An 18,967-nucleotide genomic window follows, 5' to 3' on the forward strand; every position below is an offset into this window, starting at 1 on the left:
ACTGGGCCCATCCAGGGTTAATTTTCTTCTAATTGGTTTGGGGTGCTGCTTGGACAGGGGGACTTTTAAAATTCTATACTGACCCACCAGGACTGACAATGAGAACTACTTGCTTAGTAACTGTTAGAGGAGGCTCCAGCTGATCAGGACCTAAAGTTCATATTCTTTTTCATCTCCCCGTTGTCGCTGAAGCCTACCCCATAAACCCCTACCGTCCCTTTGCCCACAGCAGAGAATTTCCGGGAAAACGGGAAAGGTATGCAAGCATGCCCACACACGTGCACACACGGGTTCCCAAAATACCTGCGTGTGGCCGCAGGGGCCCGCCCCGCCCTTCTCGGGCCCTTTCAGGTCTCGGCGCCCAGCGATCCCACCAGCACCTGGGTCCGGCGCGCGGCTCCCTCCCTCTCCGCGCCCCTCGGGGCTCCCTGCCCCGCCCGCGTGCCCCACCCTTCCTCGCTCTGCCCCATCGCTGCTCCCTGCCCCGCCCACGGGCCCCATCCTACCCCCACCTCGATCCGCCCCTCGCTCCTCCCTGCCCCGCCCAGCGCGCCCCGTCCCTGTCCGCCCCGTCTGGCTCTCAGCACCCCCAAGACCGCTGCGCGCCCCGCCCATCCTCCTCCTCTCGCGAGGCAGTCCCGACGCCGGAAGTGCCTGGAGCGCGCGACAGCGGCGGGGCGGGGCGGCCTGGAGGCTGTGGCGCGCGGCCGGCAGAGGGAGGGGAGAGGCCACTGGGGCCGTGTTAGTCTGCCGGTGGGGACTCTTGCAGGTACAGGCGCGGTCGGGGCTCCTCGTGGAGAGCCGGGGGCTCCTGCCGGCCTCTGACTGGGGTGTCGTTGCAGGGCCGTCCCCATGTTGCGTTTTCCGACCTGTTTCCCGTCCTTCCGGGTGGTGGGAGAGAAGCAGCTCCCGCAGGAGATTATTTTCCTGGTCTGGTCGCCCAAGCGGGATCTCATTGCTTTGGCCAACACAGCTGGCGAGGTGAGTGAGCCGGCGGGAGCCCGCCTGTGCTGGGTCTGCTCCCGGGGGGCCCAAGAACACCGAGCCCGAGCCTGTTCATTCGGGCCACAGGCGGCCGGAGCCTCAGTTTCCCCTTCTGCAGACATGGCTGGCCACCTGCTACCCCTTCCCTGCCTCCCAGGACGGCAGTAAGCTTTAAGTATATATGCGAAAGGTGATGTCTGTGCTATTTTCGGTACTTTTATGGCTAAAGTAACAGTTTTCACACAGCTTAACACCTTCACGCAATCCTGCTTCCCCAAGTCTTCTTCACTCATTGGTTTATTAGTTAAATGAACTTTTTAAAAAAGCCCACGATGTGCCGCTCATGAGCTAGACATAGTGGTAGATGCAGGGACCCTGCCCTAAGTTTGCTTACAGTTTTAATAGCAGAAGGAAGAGTTATTGTCAAACTTCAGCTGCAAATGTGCGTGCATGTAGCTGCCACACAGGATATATTTAAGAACCTGGCTTCTCTTGTCCACGTTTTATACTACGGGTTGGATAACCACCTTCCACTAAAAATACCTTTAAATTGGACAAGGAAGGCATGCATTGGATTCCAGACAGAACGTGCGTGGGTGTTATCAGCATTTCTTGTTCACATAAAACTTCATCGAGTATAAACCAGTTGTACCCAACTTTCTGCTGAGAGTTATTACCTGCCAGCCATTTTGTAAGGAAACCTTCACCTGTGCATCTTTCCGCCTCTGGCTTGAGAGTTATCTGGCCATGTGAGAGTTGTATAGAGCCAAATTTGGAAACTAGGTGATAAGGAAATCTTAGCACCCTGCAGACTGTAGTCTGCACCATGTTATCTACCATGATCCAGTCGCCAGGGTATTGATGTCTAATTTTTCAGGGCCCTCCATGAAATCTAGCTAGTCTCCCTCCGCTGCCGGGATGCTTTGAAACTCTGTTGTGGCTCTAGAGAGCAGCAGGTGGTACCATCACAGAAGTAGGAGGGAAGGTGGATGGGAGGCACATCCGTGCAATCAGATGGGTAGGTGTGATAGAGGGCACTGTTACATCCATTTTCTCAGTGAAGGAAGAAGCAAGGGCATTGTTTATGGGTGAAGATGGAGAAGAATATATTGGAAGTTTGAGGAGAAAGAAGAGGTATGAAAAAGCTAACAAAGCAGGTGGACTTGGGAAACCTAATAGGATTGCCAGTCAGTGTTAAGACCCACACGAGATCGGTGTTATTATTTGAGAGACACTGGTTGAATAGGGTTGTATGTGTCTCTCTCCGTTCTGTTTGGCTGTGTGGGTGCAGGCATGGTTGGGTTTAACCAGGATTGTCGTTTTGCAAGTATGACAAAGCAAGGCAAAGATGAAAGAGAGTTGAAGTTACGTGCAAGAGGAGTGATTGTGTTTCTGAACTTTGGGTTCTAACCTGATGAAGGAGGGAAGTGAAGGCATGTGTGGGGAGAGGGACAGTGAACAGGTGGTAGAATCAATAGACTGTATCCTGGTGAGGTCAAAGAATTGGAGTTGAGTGTTGTAGAGATGACCTGGAAAGAGGGGTGGTGGATGGAAAGTGGGAAGTTTAAAATGGAGATTTTGGTGGCCCTGCAGTTGTTGGTAATGACCAGGCCGGAGGTGTGACCCTGGGAGTGGCTGAGTGCAGTAGAAGATGTGATCACTAGAGGAGATGTAATTGAGAGCTGAAAAGCCAGGACATCATAGCTCTTGAAATCACCAAAAATGATGATGAGTGTGTTGTTAGAAGGCATGAGCGAGCCAGGTATCCAGATCTTTAAGGAAAGAGGGGAATGGCCTAGGGGTCTGTAGAGGACTGCAATTAAGACGGATAGCGAGTGGTATGGTCTGATTGCATGTGATTCAAAGTTAGGAGATTTACAAGAAGAGAAGAAATGGCATCAAGCATCAAGGAAGACACCTACTTCATCTCCTGTACAGGGGCTGTGGGATACAAAATGGCCACCACCTAGCAAGGCTGCAGGGAAGAATTGTCCTCAGGTGAGAGGCACATTTCAGAGAAAAGTATGAAGATATTAATTTCATGATGACACCTGACCATGAGCTGCAGAAAGCACAGAGGAAGGGTTTCAGAAGTAAGGTATGGCAGGAGTGGTTTCAGAAAAGAGAGGGTCAAGTCCAGGGGATGTTGTAACCAGGAGTGAAGGGTGCTGTGAGCTGTGAGATAAGGCAGGGTCATGGTGGCTTAGCTGAGTGTGGAAATGGGGAGGGGTCTTGGAGGAGCATGTGCAGTGGTGAGGCCTTTTCTTCCTTACTGTCAATGGTTGTATAGAAGCTGCAACGGGGCAGTCGTAGAGCTCTTGGGCAACATCTTGACCTTCCAAGGTGGGAATTTACTGATGTGGAAATGGAGATTTAGAATGGTTAAGTGATATGTCTAAGATCCATGGCTAGTGAGTGACGCAGCTGAAACTAGGTGCCACGTGGACTAATTCCAAGCTTAGTATAATTTGACTGTATTACAGCTAGCTACCTTTTTAGTGGTGTTTGTGTTCTTTTATTTCTTTTTTGGTTGTCACCTTGGACAGCTGCCTTCTTTATAAAAGGTAAGTCTCCCGTTGACATAAAAGATTAGGTACAGGGTTAAATTAGACCTTGTTTCACCCATTTATTTTAAAATACCTTGTGTTCATTCAGACACTGTTGTCTTTTTCTATTCTTCTGATAGCTAAGTATATATGAGAGATGGTCATTTAAAAATTTTTTTAGTAGGGATCTAGGTTTATTTTATTTTTGGAAATGAATTTTTAATTTCCTGCCATTATATCTGCTTTGTCTTAGGTTTTACTTCATCGACTGGCAAGTTTTCATCGAGTTTGGAGTTTTCCACCAAATGAAAATACAGGAAAGGAGGTGACGTGTCTGGCATGGAGACCAGATGGCAAACGTAATGATAATATTACAAAAAAATATGTTTTTATTTTCACAAAGAGTATTCTGTAAAGCCCATTTTCAGAAAGGATTTATTGTTCTTAGTATACATTAGAATTATAAATATCGGTTTGGGAACTTTTTAAAAAAAATGCCTTAAAATATTTTTATAGAACTCAGATTAATTCTGCTATCTTGTTTCTTGGCAAAGATATCTCTTAAATAAAATCTGGCTTCTCGGCAAAGATAACTCCGAAGTGAAATCTGATGGAATACACAAAATGTTTTGGTTTTGTTCTTTCCACTGTCATCTTGTCCTGTATTATTTGGCCCAAGCACCACTTGCCACTCGCCAGTGAGTTAGTTCAAAGCCATCATGGCCTTTTTCTTTCACAATATATTTTAGCATGAAATGTGTGGCTCATATTCCCTTGGTGCGTGTGTGTTTGCCTCACCTGGGGGACTATCACCTTTGACCCCATACCTTCCATTTCTCTGTGTGATCTTTCTTCTGGTACCCTCTTACGTTAAAGCCTGTTATGGCTCTGGTGACTGAACTCTCCTTTTCCATGTAATGTTTTTACAATGACAGTCCGTATTGGAACTGTTGTACACATACAATCAGCACAGTAAAATGCTGTAAACCCTACAGCTTAAAGTTCATTTGTATCATTGGTACTTTAAGAAAAAAGTGAATTGTTTTTGTAAAATATGTGTTGTTCTTTGCTTAATTTTTCTGTAGATAAATATAAAGTATTTAAAAATTTTATTGGTGCTTTAAGAAAAAAAGTGAATTGTTTTTGTAACATATATGCTCCTCATTGCTTTTTCTTTTCCCCCCCCAGACAGTGTCTCACTCTGTCGCCCAGGCTGGAGTGCAGTGCAGTGGTGCAATCTCGGCTCACTGCAACCTTGGGCTCACTGAAACCTTCACCTCCCGGGTTCAAGCAATTCTTCTCCCTCAGCCTCCTGAGTAACTAAGACTACAGGCGTGCACCTTCATCCCTGGCTAATTTTTGTGTTTTTTGGTAGAGAAAAGGTTTCACTGTTTTGGCCAGGCTGGTCTCGAACGCCTGGCCTCAAGTGATTCGCCCACCTTGGCCTACTACAGTGTGGGGATTACAGGCGTGAACCACTGCACATGGCCTTCATTGCTTAATTTTGTCCCTACATAAATATAAATAAGTACTTAAAAATTCCCTAGGTGGGGCATGGTGGCTCACGCCTGTAATCCCAGCACTTTGGGAGGCTGAGGTAGGTGAATCATGAGGTCAGGAGTTCAAGACCAGCCTGGCCAATATGGTGAAACCCCATCTCTACTAAAAATACAAAAATTAGCCAGGCGTGGTGGTGGGCACCTGTAATCCCAGCTTCTCAGGAGGCTGAGGCAGAGAATTGCTTGAACCGGGGAGGTGGAGTTTGCAGTGAGCCAATATCGCACCACTGCACTCCAGTGTGGGCTACAAGAGTGAGACTCCATCTCAAAAAAAAATCCCTGAAAGCAGATAACTTAGAGATGACAGTTGTTTCTGTTTTGGTGAACATCTTTTCCAATATTTCCCGATAAAATACATACATGTAGAGATCTATATATAATTTTATCAAAAGACAGTTATTTGGTGCATACCATTTTGTTGTATAGCTTTTTCTTTTTTTTCCCCCCACTCACTTTTTCCCATGTCAGTGTGGATAGATTGACCACATTAATGTTAATTGCGTACTAACCCACTATATTTATATATTGTAATTTACTAAACCTGTTCCCCTTTGGTGGATATTTAGATGGTTTTCAGTTTTTGGCTTTGATAAGCAATGCTGTGTAAACATTCTGAACACTGGGAAGAACTTTGCCAGTAGCTCCTTAGATTAACACCCAAAATGGAATTTCTGGAAATGTCTTAAACATTCTATGCTCATTCTGTAGTCATTTTGCTTGGAGTATATGTAGAATATGTGTAAGATTAGAGGACTTTTATAAGTAAAGTTATGAGATCTTGCACTAAATCATTCAAAAACATGGAATCTCAAAGATAAATCACAAGTGTGCGTTAAAATGTTTATAAGTAGTTGTATTATTCATTTTTTAAAAGTCTCATGTTTTTGGACAGTAAAATATGTTTTTTGTTAGATAATGATCATTTCAAGTTTTAAATTGTTTTTAAGTAAGAAGGCTGGGATTGGTTCACATCTGGCAAAGTTGCATGTGATGGTGATATGCAGTGAAACTCACTGCTCTCTTTGGAAATTCTTAAATTCTTAAATTGCACGTTAGGAAGAAATAATGACTTGTGTGGAGAAACCATACTAGAAAATTCAGCCACACTCAAAGGAAGATTTATGTGTGTTTAATGGCCTCGTTTCCCACCATGGTTTAGAAACATAGAAGAGGAATAAAAAGCATTCCAAGAACAAAGCAGATGGAATCATTGCTTACCTTTTAGACATGTGATAACATATAATTGTTTATTTGTTGAAGCCTCTTTTGTATTTTCTGCTTGACAACAGGGTTTCAAGTCTGGAAACTTTGATGTGTAAGACGTTAAGTGTGCTACGTGAGAAAGTAGTAGATCTCCTATAAAGTTTGAGCACTTGAAAATAAGCTTAGTTAATGTAACTACAATATATGCAAATATTTCTTTTTTTAGTTTTTAAAATATTGAAGGATGTTTAGGTCAAAAATTGCCATGATGAAGATGCACTTAAAAGAGTAAAACTGGGCAATAAGGGAAATACCCATTTATTTTTCTCAATTGTTACACTAATTTATTCTGATTGTTTTTTCTTGTTTTAGTTTTGGCCTTTGCTCTTGCTGATACCAAGAAAATTGTTTTGTGTGATGTAGAAAAACCTGAGAGCTTACACTCTTTTTCTGTGGAGGCTCCAGTTTCCTGTATGCATTGGATGGAAGTGACAGTAGAAAGCAGGTAATTAGAAAAACTTATGTAGTCATAGGGTATTCATGAGATTTTTATTTTTTGAAATGGAAACTTAGGAGTATCTGAGTATTGGGTGTATGTGCGTTGTATTTAAATTTTGGTTTCAGTTTATCAAGATGAAATTTTTTAATGCTTTCTTAGATTTTTTTTTTTCCTTCCGATAAACATCTATAGGCATACCTCAGAGATATTGTGGGCTTGGTTCCAGACCACTGCAATAAAGTGAACATTGCAATAAAAGCAAGTCATTTGAATTTCTTTGTTTCTTAGTGCATGTAAAAGTTATGTTTATACTATGCTATAGTACATTTAAATGTGCAATGACATCATGTCTAAAAAAATTAAGCATGTAACTTAATTAAAATATACTTTATTGCTAAAAAATGCTAACGATCATCTGAGCTTTTAGTGAGTTGTGATCTCACTGAAAGTGGAGGATTTTGCCTCGGTGCTGAATAGCTGCTGACTGATCAGGGTGGTGGCAGCCGAAGGTTAAGGTGGCTGTGGCAATTTCTTAACATCAACAACAGTGGAATTTGTCACATCAGTTGACTCTTTCTTTCAAGAAAGATTTCTTTGTAGCATGAGATGCTATTTGATAGCATTTTACCCAAGGTAGAACTTCTTTCAAAATTAGAGTCAGCTCTCTCCAACTCTACTGCTGCTTTATCAACTAAGTTTATGGAATATTCTAAATCCTTTGTCATGTCAACATTGCTCATAGCATGTTTACCAGGACTAAATTCCATCTCAACAAAGCACTTTCTTTGCTCATCCCTAAGAAGCAACTCCTTATCTGTTCAAGTTTCGTCATGAGATTGCAGCAGTTCAGTCCCATCTTCAGGCTCCACTTCTAATTCTAGTTCTCTTGCTATTTCCACCAGATCTGCAGTTACTTCCTCCAGTGAAGTGTTGAACCCCTCAAAGTCATCCATGAGGGTTGGAATCAACTTCTTCCAAACTCCTGTTAATGTTGATATTTTGACTTCTTCCCATGAATTGTGAATGTTCTTAATGACATCCAGAATGGTGAATCCTTTCTAGAAGGTTTTCAGTTTGCTTTGCCCAGATCCATCAGAGCGATCGCTGTGTCAGCTCTAGCTTTATGAAATGTTTTTCTGAAATAACAAGACTTGAAAGATGGCCAGGCACAGCAGCTCATGCCTGTAATCCCAGCACTTTGGGAGGCCAAGGTGGGCAGGAGCTCAGGAGTTCAAGACAAGCCTGGGCAACATGGTGAAACCCTATCTTAAAAATTAGCCAGGCGTGGTAGCTATAGTCCCAGCTGCTCAGGAGGCTGAGGTGGGAGGATCACCTGACCCTAAGGAGGTTGAGGCCGCAGTGAGCCGTAACTGGACCACTGCACTCCAACCTGGGTGACAGAGTGACCTGTCTCAAAAAAAAAAAAGACTTGACAGTTGAAATTACCATTTGACCCATATGATGCAGAATGGATTTGTGTGTTAACAGGCATGAAAACAACATTAATCTTATGCATCTCTATCAGAGCTCTTGGGTGACCAGTCATGAATGAGCAATAATATTTTGAAAGGAACCTTTTTTCAGAGCAGTAGGCCTCAACAGTGGATTAAAACATTTAGTGAACCGTGCTGTAAACAGATATGCTGTCATTTAGGCTTTGTTGTTCCATTTATAGAACACAGATGGGATAGATTTAGCATAATTGTTAAGGGCTGTAGGATTTTCAGCACAGTAAATGAGTTTTGGATTCAACTTAAAGTTACCAGCTATGTTAACCCCTAAAAAGAGAATCAGCTTATCCTTTGAAGCTTTGAAGCCATGCATTGACTCCTCTCTAGCTATGAAAGTCCTAGATGGTGCTATATTTCACTGGCTTTAAAATACATACATACATATACATATATATATATCTCTTTATGTATATATGTTTTAATAAATAAATAGAATATCCTCGATGGCATCTTCCAATAAAAGGCTGTTCTTCTCCATTGAAAATCTGTTGTTGAGTGTAACCACTTTCTTCAGTGATTTAGCTGGAAGTTCTGTATAACTTGTTGCGGCTTCCTCTCAGCACTTTCATAGAATTGAAGAGAGTTGGGGCCTTACTCTAGATTAGACTTTGGCTTAACAGAATGTTGTGGCTGGTTTGATCTGTCCAGATCACTAAAACCTTCTCCATATCAGCAGTAAGGCTGTTTCACATTTTTATTATTTTTGTATTTACTGGAGTAGCACTTTTAATTTCCTTTAAGAACTTTTCCTTTGAATTCACAACTTGGAGGACTGGCAAAAGAAGCCTAGCTTTTGGCCTAATCTTGGTTTTCAACGTGCCTTCCTCTCTAAGCCTAATTATTTCTAGCTTTTGATTTAAAGTGAGACAGTTGAACACTTAGAGGTCATTGTAGGGATATTAACTGGTCTGGTTTCAATATTGTTGTGTCTCAAGGAATAGGGAGGCCTGTGCAAAGGAAGGGAGAGGGAATGGCCAGTAAATAGAGCAGTTAGAACACTCACATTTCTCCATTTTTTTAAATTTATTTTTATTTATTTATTATTTATTTTTGAGACGGAGTTTCGCTCTTATTGCCCAGGCTGGAGTGCAGTGGCGCCATCTTGGCTCACCTCCCAGGTTGATTCTCCTGCCTTAGCCTCGAGAGTAGCTGGGATTACAGGCATGCGCCACCACGCCCAGCTAATTTTGTATTTTTAGTAGAGATGGGGTTTCTCCATGTTGGTCAGACTGGTCTTGAACTCCCGACCTCAGGTAACCCGCCCGCTTCGGCCTCCCAAAGTGCTGGGATTACAGGCATAAGCCTCAGAGCCTGGCCTTATTTATTTATTTTTTGAGACACAGTTATGATTCTGTCACCCAGGCCAGAGTGCAGTGGTACAATCTCAGCTCACTGTAGCCTCTGCCTGCAGGGTTCAAGTGATTCTCCTGCCTCAGCCTCCCGAGAAACTGGAATTACAGGTGTGTGCCACCATGCCCAGCTAATTTTTATATTTTTAGTAGAGACGGGGTTTCACCCTGTTGGCCAGGCTGGTCTCAAACTCCTCTCAAGTGATTTGCCCTCCTCGGCCTCCCAAAGCTCTGGGATTGTAGACGTGAGCCACCATACCCAGCCGAAGCTCACCATTTTATATGGCCATGGTTTGTGGCACCCCTAAACAATTATAATAGTAACATCAAAGATTACTGACCTCAAATCACCATAACAAATAATATAATAATGAAAAAAATTGCAGTATTGCAAATATTTCAAAATGTGACACAGAAGTACAACGTGAGCACATGGCTGCTGGAAAAAGGACTCCAATAGATTTGCTTGGCTGATAGACTTGCTTGACACAGGGTTGCCACAAACTTGATTTGTGAAAAATGCAGTATCTGGGAAGCAGGATGAAGGGAAGCACAATTGAAGGAGGTATGCCTGTATTTTCTTGTTGAAGCAGTAAACCTGAATAGCTAAGAGTTTTCTCCTCTTTCTAGTCATTTCATACTCCAAAAATAGTTACTGAGGCACAAAAAACAAAGCTCCAGACGAGATAAATGGTGAAATGGAAAACAACCTCAATTTGCCAATCAGTAATTTTAAAGTTTTATTAATTAATACATATATTAATTTCCATTTCATGATTTATATCATCTGGAACTTTTTTTTGTGTCTCAGTAAGTATTCTTAGAGTATGAAAAATGCTAAGTTGAGCATTCTGTTCTAATGCTGGACAGGTTTTTTCTTTGTCCATGGTCCTGATAATTTCCTTGTTTCATAAAAATAATTCTGCATTAGTGTGTATAGTCAAGTAATACACCAGGGTTGCAGTGAAGAAGGCTGGAGGAATCAGTGGGTTTGGCTAATACTGAAAACAAAAATTGTTTTTCTTTTTGGGGGAAATATGCTAATTTTCTTTCCATTAACTTTTCCTTTCTAATTAAGTTATACTAAGGTAATATCAAATGAATTTGTAAATCCTGAATATTAATTGCCAGCTTTCCTAAGGGAAGCCTGAAAGAATTGGATGACAAGGGTTTGACCTGGGGTTTGAAATTCACTGTAGATAAACCAGAGTGATAAATCCATCATCAGATAATGAAGGATTACAAATCGTTATGTGAATATGTAGAATGTTAGAGGGTCAGAGCATATCATGTAATTCCTATTCCAGCCTGGTTATCTGCTGTGTGTATTCCCAACATACTTTCTACTAACAGTTTAGAAGTGTTATGTGGCGATTGCAGGGTCTCTCAAGACAGCTCCTTTTTATTAAAGTAGGAAAAAATACTTGCTAAGTCACCACTTTTTTACTTGCTTACTCATTTATTTCCAACCTTATTTGGAGTTAGAATTGAGAAGGAAAAGGGGGTAAATAAGACTATTTCAAAAGGCATGGTGTAGTCTCAAATACCTGTTGGATTATCAAATCCACAAGTGTGTATAAGTCATAGAACCAATAACTAAATCACACAGTAGGCCATGCATAGTGGTTCATGCCTATAATCCTAGCACTTTGGGAGGCTGAGGCAGGAGGAAGGAGTTTCAGACCAGTCTGGGCAACATAGTGAGACCCCCATCTCTACAAAAAAAAATGTATATATTAGCTGGGTGTGGTGGCTTGCACCTGTAGTCCCAGCTACTCAGGAGGCTGGGGCAGGATGATGGCTTTAGCTCAGAAGGTGAAGGCTGCAGTGAACCATGATCACACCACTGCACTCCGGCCTGGGTGAGACCCTGTCTCATAAATAAAAGATAGTGCTACTCTTAGTAGTCATATGTTTGGTGTGAGTTCTTAAATGAGAGTTAAGAAATCATAAATTCTCAGTATCTGAGTACATATGAATGCATTTCATATGCTAAGAAAAGTGTTTATTAATATCATTTCTCTAAATGTAACGTGTGCAGGCTGATGTTTTTTTTCCCCTAAAATAACAAAGAAATTCCTACTTTTCAATTTCCCATTTGGGACTGTTAAACTGACTACAACTGTAGAGTATTTGTGTCATCTATTTACTTGATAATGTTGTAAAACTGGGTATCTTTTTTAAAAATTAGCATTTTTAATGGTAAGAGAAGTAAAATCTTTGGTGTTTTTATAATGCTTTTATTTTTTCCTTTTTAGTGTTCTCACATCATTTTACAATGCTGAGGATGAATCAAATCTTCTCTTACCTAAACTACCTACACTGCCAAAAAAGTATGTATCACTGATTTCTTTGAAATTAATCTTGCAGATTTCTCTTTCTTCTGCTTTTAACACTGTGACAATTTTCTCATGTGTTTTAAAATATGTATTTTTACTAAGAGTATTTTTTACCTTAATCTCTGTTTCCTTCTAGCTATAGCAACACCTCAAAAATATTTAGGTAAGATACGCCTTTTCTTGTTTTCAAGTAAGATAATCTGCTATTATTTGGAAGACAGAATTGAAAGATGACCCAATTTACTTCTATATTTTAGTGAAGAAAATTCTGATGAAATTATTAAGCTCTTGGGAGACGTCAGGTAAATCTTACAGATAAATAAGTCTAATTTCTTAAAGTTATTTCATATTTGAGGCAGTTTTCAGAAGCTTTAAGAGCAAATCCTTTATTTGCCATTTTATTTCATTGTTTTTTGTTTTTATTTTCTTTTTGAGATAGAGTCTCTGTCACCCAGGCTGGAGTGCAGTGTCGTGATATTGGCTCACTACAACCTCTACTTCCTGGGCACAAGCGATTCTCCTGTCTCAGCCTCCTCCGAGTAGCTGGGGCTACAGGCACGCGCCACCACACCCAGCTAATTTTTGTTTTTTTGTTTGTTTGTTTTTGTTTTTTTTTGAGACGGAGTCTCGCTCAGTTGCCAGGCTGGAGTACAGTGGCGTGATCTTGGCTCACTGCAACCTCCGCCTTCCTGGTTCAAGTGATTCTTCTGCCTCAGCCTCCCGAGTAGCTGGGACTACAGGCACCCGCCACCAGGCCTGTCTAATTTTTTTATTTTTAGTAGGGATGGGGTTTCACCATGTTGGCCAGGATGGTCTCGATCTCTTGACTTCGTGATCCACCAGCCTTGGCCTCCGATAGCGCTGGGATTACAGGCGTGAGCCACCGCACCTGGCCTAATTTTTGTATTTTTAGTAGAGACGGGGTTTCACCATGTTGGCCAGGCTGGTCTCAGACTCCCAACCTCAGATGATCCACCCGCCTTGGCCTCCCAAAGTGTTGGGATTACAGGCATGAGCCACCGCACCTGGCCTTATCGTTGACATTAATACCTTCAAACAATATATAGACCTTAATATCTATTATTGTTTTTATTGTGTGGCCTTTCGTTTTATGAAGTTTTAATAATAATATGATGTACATATGTTTATTTTAATAAGTTAAAGGATGTAAGTACTAGAGTTTCTAAAATTTTAAGTATTCATGTTTTTTAAGCCCATTTAATATATTTAGCATCATAACCATGATAAAACTGATGGCACTTTGTATTAGTTGGTAAAAGGATTGTTTTGTTATTGAGAGTGTATAAATATAGTTGTTATTAAAATAATGTATTCTTATTTTACTGTAAGCTGATTTTTTTTTAGGCTAGAGGAAATTTGTGTTCTTTGAAAAAAGGAATAAGCCTGATGTGACTGAATATTGAGTGTTAGTGGATTTGATGTCTCACTTCCCTCTGCAGGGGAGCTTTAGCATGTAGATTATATGAAAGCAGTAATAATTTATATCTCGCTTTAACAATGCAATCATCTGTGTTGTTGATTGGTTCTCAGCTTGTTGCATTGTTTTTAATTAGGCTTAATATTCTTGTCCTTGGAGGAAGCTCTGGATTTATTGAGCTTTATGCTTATGGAATGTTTAAAATTGCTCGAGTCACAGGGGTAAGATTTCTTTAACATTTTCTCTTCCTAAATTATTTCTCTTAGAATATACTAGGTACTTATGGAAAAAGAATAAAACACTAGGTTTTTTTTCAGTTTTGATTTTTGGAATTATTCTTAAATGTTCAGAGACTAATTTTCTTACTAAGATAACATAATTGTGATATGTCTATAAAGATTGGGAGCTATTTGTGGAATTAGTCAAGTTTTTTTTTCTTTTTCTTTAACAGAAAGATTAGTATGATACACTTGATTATGATTTGATGTTTTTCTAGTGTGAGATGTGAAAGAGCTTCAATTTGTGATTGGAATGTAAATCTTCAGAAGCATTCTTAAGTCCAGTACTGACTGTACTATAGTTGCTACGTCTCAGTCTTCTCCATAGCTTTTTCATCCGACTCTTACACTCGCAAAAGGGGTAGAAAATATTGTAGGCTCTGTGGAATATGTTGGTTCTGCAGCACTTGATTTGAGACTTGGGTAGGGGTGAGGGAACCAGGTTATTTTTGTGGCCTTGTAACTAGAAAGGTCCATGCAGGCAGACACCTACCTTCATCTGCTACATGTGTGTGGCTGGAGCTGGGAATTTATGTTTCTGCTTTTTAAAGCTCTGAGTTTTTGCTTTCTGCATGATAATCAGCTTCAACCTAGCAGTGATACTAAATATACTAAGGGGTTTGACTCTTTTACAGATTGCTGGTACTTGTCTTGCATTATGTTTATCAAGTGATTTGAAATCATTATCAGTGGTCACAGAAGTCTCTACCAGTGGTGCTTCAGAAGTTTCATACTTTCAGGTGAGTATTGGAACTTGATAACGGTAGAGAGTAAATATGTATTTAACAGGTTTTATATAGGTTTTTATCCACATCTCACTGTATTGTAATGATCATTAAAATAATGCAAAAAAATCGACTTGGAATTTCTACATCCTAATATACTGAGTGTTATTATAGTGAATACCATATTATTCTTCCCATGCTCCAATACAGTTTTCATAAAAAGTGTTTTGGTGGTCTATTAATGACCATATTAATTTGTTGCTATTCCAGTTTGACTTTGTACCAAGTGTTTGCTTAGGACTCTGTCCCTGATAATAACAAAGGTTAATATTTATTGATTGTTTAATATGTGCCATATACTGAATGCTTCAGAACAGTTGATTTGAATCTTCACAGCATCATAATAGGCAGATACTGTTATTATCCCCATTTTATAGGTAAGTACATGGACACACAAATACTTCAGAACTTGCTTGATGTCACAGGATGGGAAAGTGATGCTAGACAATCTGGCTGCATAATCTGTGCTCTTAACTAGCACATTGCATCTTGTGTAAAATGATCACTTAATATTGGGAAAATGCTTTATTGCGTGCTGTCTGCATTGTAGATTAAGGAAGCTAACTGGGCTCCCATAGAGTATTTAGATCATAGCCTTGTCAAGAAATCGAAAATTTTCATCTTAAATATCCCAGCCACTTAAGTATGTGTGAACTCTCAAACAAAAGTAGAACAAAAAAGATGCAAGATGCAATGTGTGTGATGTCTTCCAACATTCTCTTTGTATTCAGAGCAGCAGAGAACTCTTGGTTTACTGTTCACTATGGTAATGGTTGTTCATATTTGCTCATCATCTTAAGGTTATGTGAAACTATGATCACCAGGATTGCATTTGGATTATAATAAAATGATTCACTACTACTGTGAAGTTGGTAACAGATCATTTTAATGACAAATTTATTAAGATACAATTCATATACCATTGATAGATATTTTCCCAATATTTATCAGTAGCCTTTAATTCCTTATACTTCCTTTAAGTTTTTACATAGATTTGTGATTTAAACATTTCTTTGTAATACTGTTTCAAAATAGGTTATATTACATTTATTCTATCTACACAGAAGGGGTTGATAACCCAGAGAGAGTGAGTTGTGTATGGTTATGTGTAGATTAGGAGATCCTAAGGCTATGTGCTGTTTCCAAACCGTTCTGCTCAAAGAGGGCACAATTCTGACATAGTCTTTCTGATACGTAGTTTGACCTACAGTCTAAATTACAGACTTTGCAGCAAGTGCATCTGATGATGACTCACTTTACTCTTTTGATTTTACAGCTTGAAACTAATCTGTTGTACTCTTTCTTACCTGAAGTAACTCGGATGGCCAGAAAGTTTACTCATATTTCAGCTCTGTTACAGGTATTTATTTAGAGCTTGTTTTATGTGAATATTTATTATCGGCTTCTAAAGTTCTGTAAATAAAAAGCTTCAAAATTTTGTTTTGTAAAGCTATCTGAAGTAGAGGTATCTAGTCTGATAGATGATCTTATAAGGTCCATTAAAGCAGGAAAAGGACATTTAATTGAGAACCTACTTCCACCGCACCCTATTTTCCACCTCCAAAAGAGTTTAAATCTTTTAAAATACTCCCATAAATAAAATACCATTTACATTATAAAGTATTGTGGGAAAAACAGTCTTCACATGAGTTTACATTTGTTCATAATAAACCCACCCCAAATTACCTCCCAATTCTGTAGGTTGGTGATTTAGGCTGAGCTTAGCCAAGATGTTTGGGTGACCTGGAGAAGGTTCAGCTGATCTTGACTAGACTTGGTCATGCCAGCTGATATGTGTCCCTTGGCTCTGATTCTTTGTCTCTACTCCACATCCTTCATACTCCAGCAAGCCAGCACAGGCTTGTCCACATGGTGGTGGTAACGGGGCATCGAGGGTGAAAGTGGAAGTGTACAAAGACTTTTGAGGCCCTGGAGTCAACAGTGTTATTTCTGCTGCATTCCGTTAGTCAAAGCGAGACTCAAGGGCTGAAGAAATGGACTCTGCCTCTGACTGGAGGGGCTACAAAAGATTGTGGCCATGTTTTTCATTCTACCACAGTCATTAATTTATTTGATATTAAAGGTTTCTAGAGATCAGTATCTTTTTAAAATTGAATAATTGACCAAACCAGTATTTTGACAGTTAGTGTAGATAAGACATATCTTATATAAAAAGCTTGGAGATATTTGTTTCACCAGATAAAAATTTAAGAATGTTTTATTATGAAATTCTAAGAATCAATGGAATGTTTCGTAGTTAAGTGATGACCAAGCTGTTGTCTTTTTCTCCATCTTAACTGAGTTAAAAGAGTGATTGAGGCTGGGCACAGTGGCGCACACCTATAATCCCAGCACTTTGGGAGGCTGAGGCAGGTGGATCACTTGAGGCCTGGAGTTCGAGACCAGCCTGGCCAACATGGTAAAGCCCCGTCTCTACTAAAAATACAAAAATTAGCTGGGCATGGTGACGCACGCATATAATCCCAGCTACTTGGGAGGCTGAGGCAGGAGAATCGCTTGAACCTGGGAGGCAGAGGTTGCAGTGAGCCAAGATGGCGTCACTGCACTCCAGCCTGGACGACAGAGCAAGACTCTGTCTCGATAAATAAATAATAAAAATAAAACAGTGATTGAAAGTAAATTCTAGATTTCTTTGAGACACTTGATCATAAGCACATATTATTTAGATAGCAAGTTGGTTTAAATATTTTTTACCATTTCAATTTTTCTTTTTTGCTAATAGTATATAAATTTGTCACTAACATGTATGTGTGAAGCATGGGAAGAAATACTAATGCAGATGGATTCTCGTCTCACCAAGTTTGTGCAGGTAAAGCAGCTGAAGTTTCCCATGGAGAGAGTTAAAGAATGCATGATGTATGTCTTTACCTTGAGGTACATGAGAAAAATCAGTTTGATTCATAAAAGGCTAAGATCATAATTTCTTTCAAATGGCTTCGTCTAACTTCAAACTGCTTCCTCAGATTTGCAAAAAGGGCTCTTTTCCCATTGATACAACTTAAGTGGGGACAGGATTGTGAAGTGGAGCTGGTGGGGCTTTGGCAATAAGGGCAGGTGTTAGAACAGGTGATTGGCTATCTTCTAGTCACTGATGTTCAGATGATCACTTTATGTATTTGATGGAAGTCTAAGGCAAGGAAAGGGAGTCATGCTCCTATAATTTTGAATAAATATGCTTATAATTTAAGAAATACATATATCACAATTTTTTTTTTCACTTTTTTCCAGGAAAAGAACACAACCACATCAGTGCAAGATGAGTTCATGCACTTGCTATTATGGGGGAAAGCAAGGTAATAAACTCAGATTAGGTGCTCCTGTTTTTGCTTCTTTTTTAACAGTAATTATTTATTTGAAAAGTAGCTTATAGTCATAGTATGTGATTTTTTAATTGATACATAATATTTTAATTGATACATAATGTGTTACATATTTATGGGGTATATGTGATGTTACATGCGTAGAATTTTTTGTGGGGCTATTTCTTTATTTTGTTTATTGTTTGTGCTTCGAAATTTAAAAGTTGTAAGTGATGCATTCAGATTTCCAATAGAGAACTGACTAAAAATACTTTGTTTTTCATTGTAGTGCTGAACTTCAGACTCTCTTGATGAATCAGTTAACAGTAAAGGTGCAGTTAATGTATCTATGTATTCAAATGGCTATGAACACATTCTTAATTTTTTTTTCGAGTGGCATATAATATCCTGATTGTATGCTAAATATATTTTCCTTTTTTAATTAGGGCTTGAAAAAGCTTGGCCAGTCTATAGAGTCATCATACTCCAGTATACAAAAATTGGTCATAAGTCATTTACAGAGGTATGAAGGTGACGTAGAATTTTTTGGTATTGTATCCACACATACCTGGCGTTGGCCTTCTTTCCGCCGCCTTTTCTTCATCTGGCATTCTCTTTTTAAGCCTTTTCTAGCTAAAATTGTTGCATGGCATTTGAGAAGAATCTTCCTATACCCAAGATTGAAAGAGTCAATAATAATTCTGCTTTATGAAGTAATTTTCCAACATCTTTTCACCAGGCTAGACTCTATCTGGGTTTTTTTCTTAATCAGCTAAACATGAAGTATATTTTGAAATAAGGCATATATCTTTTTTTTTGAGCAGTGAGATGAACATTTTACAGTTTACCAAGAATATTGTATATTTATTTATTTAATATCTTGGCAAGGTGTTGGTGATTTTACACAAGAGGATACAGAAGTTCAGAATCGGTTATATGGCTGGCCCAAAGTTACTAAGTGTCGGAGCCAAGACTTCATCCTAGATTTTCAAATCTCATGCTTTTTCTATCCATAGCTACTTCATTGAAGCAGTTTACAAGTGGATGCTGAGCATTTGATTTATTTTGTTTGATTTTTGGTTTTTTGTTTTTTCGAGATGGAGTCTTGCCGAGGCTGGAGTGCAGTGATGTGATCTCGGCTCACTGCAACCTCCGC

The 18,967-nt window shown here is 39.7% G+C and overlaps 1 protein-coding gene across 2 annotated transcripts in view; it reads left to right on the forward strand.

The window, feature by feature from the left end:
* Positions 1-625: 625 nt before the first annotated feature.
* Positions 626-18,967, forward strand: part of ANAPC4 (anaphase promoting complex subunit 4) — a 39,708-nt gene continuing 21,366 nt past the window's right edge. For both annotated transcript variants that reach the window (XM_008952194.5, XM_003826838.6), the window contains exons 1-14: positions 626-769; positions 843-981; positions 3,784-3,889; positions 6,665-6,797; positions 11,910-11,984; positions 12,127-12,153; positions 12,248-12,292; positions 13,565-13,649; positions 14,342-14,446; positions 15,768-15,851; positions 17,235-17,321; positions 17,741-17,805; positions 18,101-18,143; positions 18,258-18,334. In XM_008952194.5, the coding sequence (XP_008950442.1) occupies positions 853-981; positions 3,784-3,889; positions 6,665-6,797; positions 11,910-11,984; positions 12,127-12,153; positions 12,248-12,292; positions 13,565-13,649; positions 14,342-14,446; positions 15,768-15,851; positions 17,235-17,321; positions 17,741-17,805; positions 18,101-18,143; positions 18,258-18,334 (1,061 nt within the window). In that variant the 5' untranslated portion in view covers positions 626-769; positions 843-852. The remainder of the gene's footprint in view (positions 770-842; positions 982-3,783; positions 3,890-6,664; positions 6,798-11,909; positions 11,985-12,126; positions 12,154-12,247; positions 12,293-13,564; positions 13,650-14,341; positions 14,447-15,767; positions 15,852-17,234; positions 17,322-17,740; positions 17,806-18,100; positions 18,144-18,257; positions 18,335-18,967) is intronic.

This window comes from Pan paniscus, chromosome 3 (genome assembly GCF_029289425.2).
Source record: "Pan paniscus chromosome 3, NHGRI_mPanPan1-v2.0_pri, whole genome shotgun sequence".
NCBI lineage: Eukaryota > Metazoa > Chordata > Mammalia > Primates > Hominidae > Pan > Pan paniscus.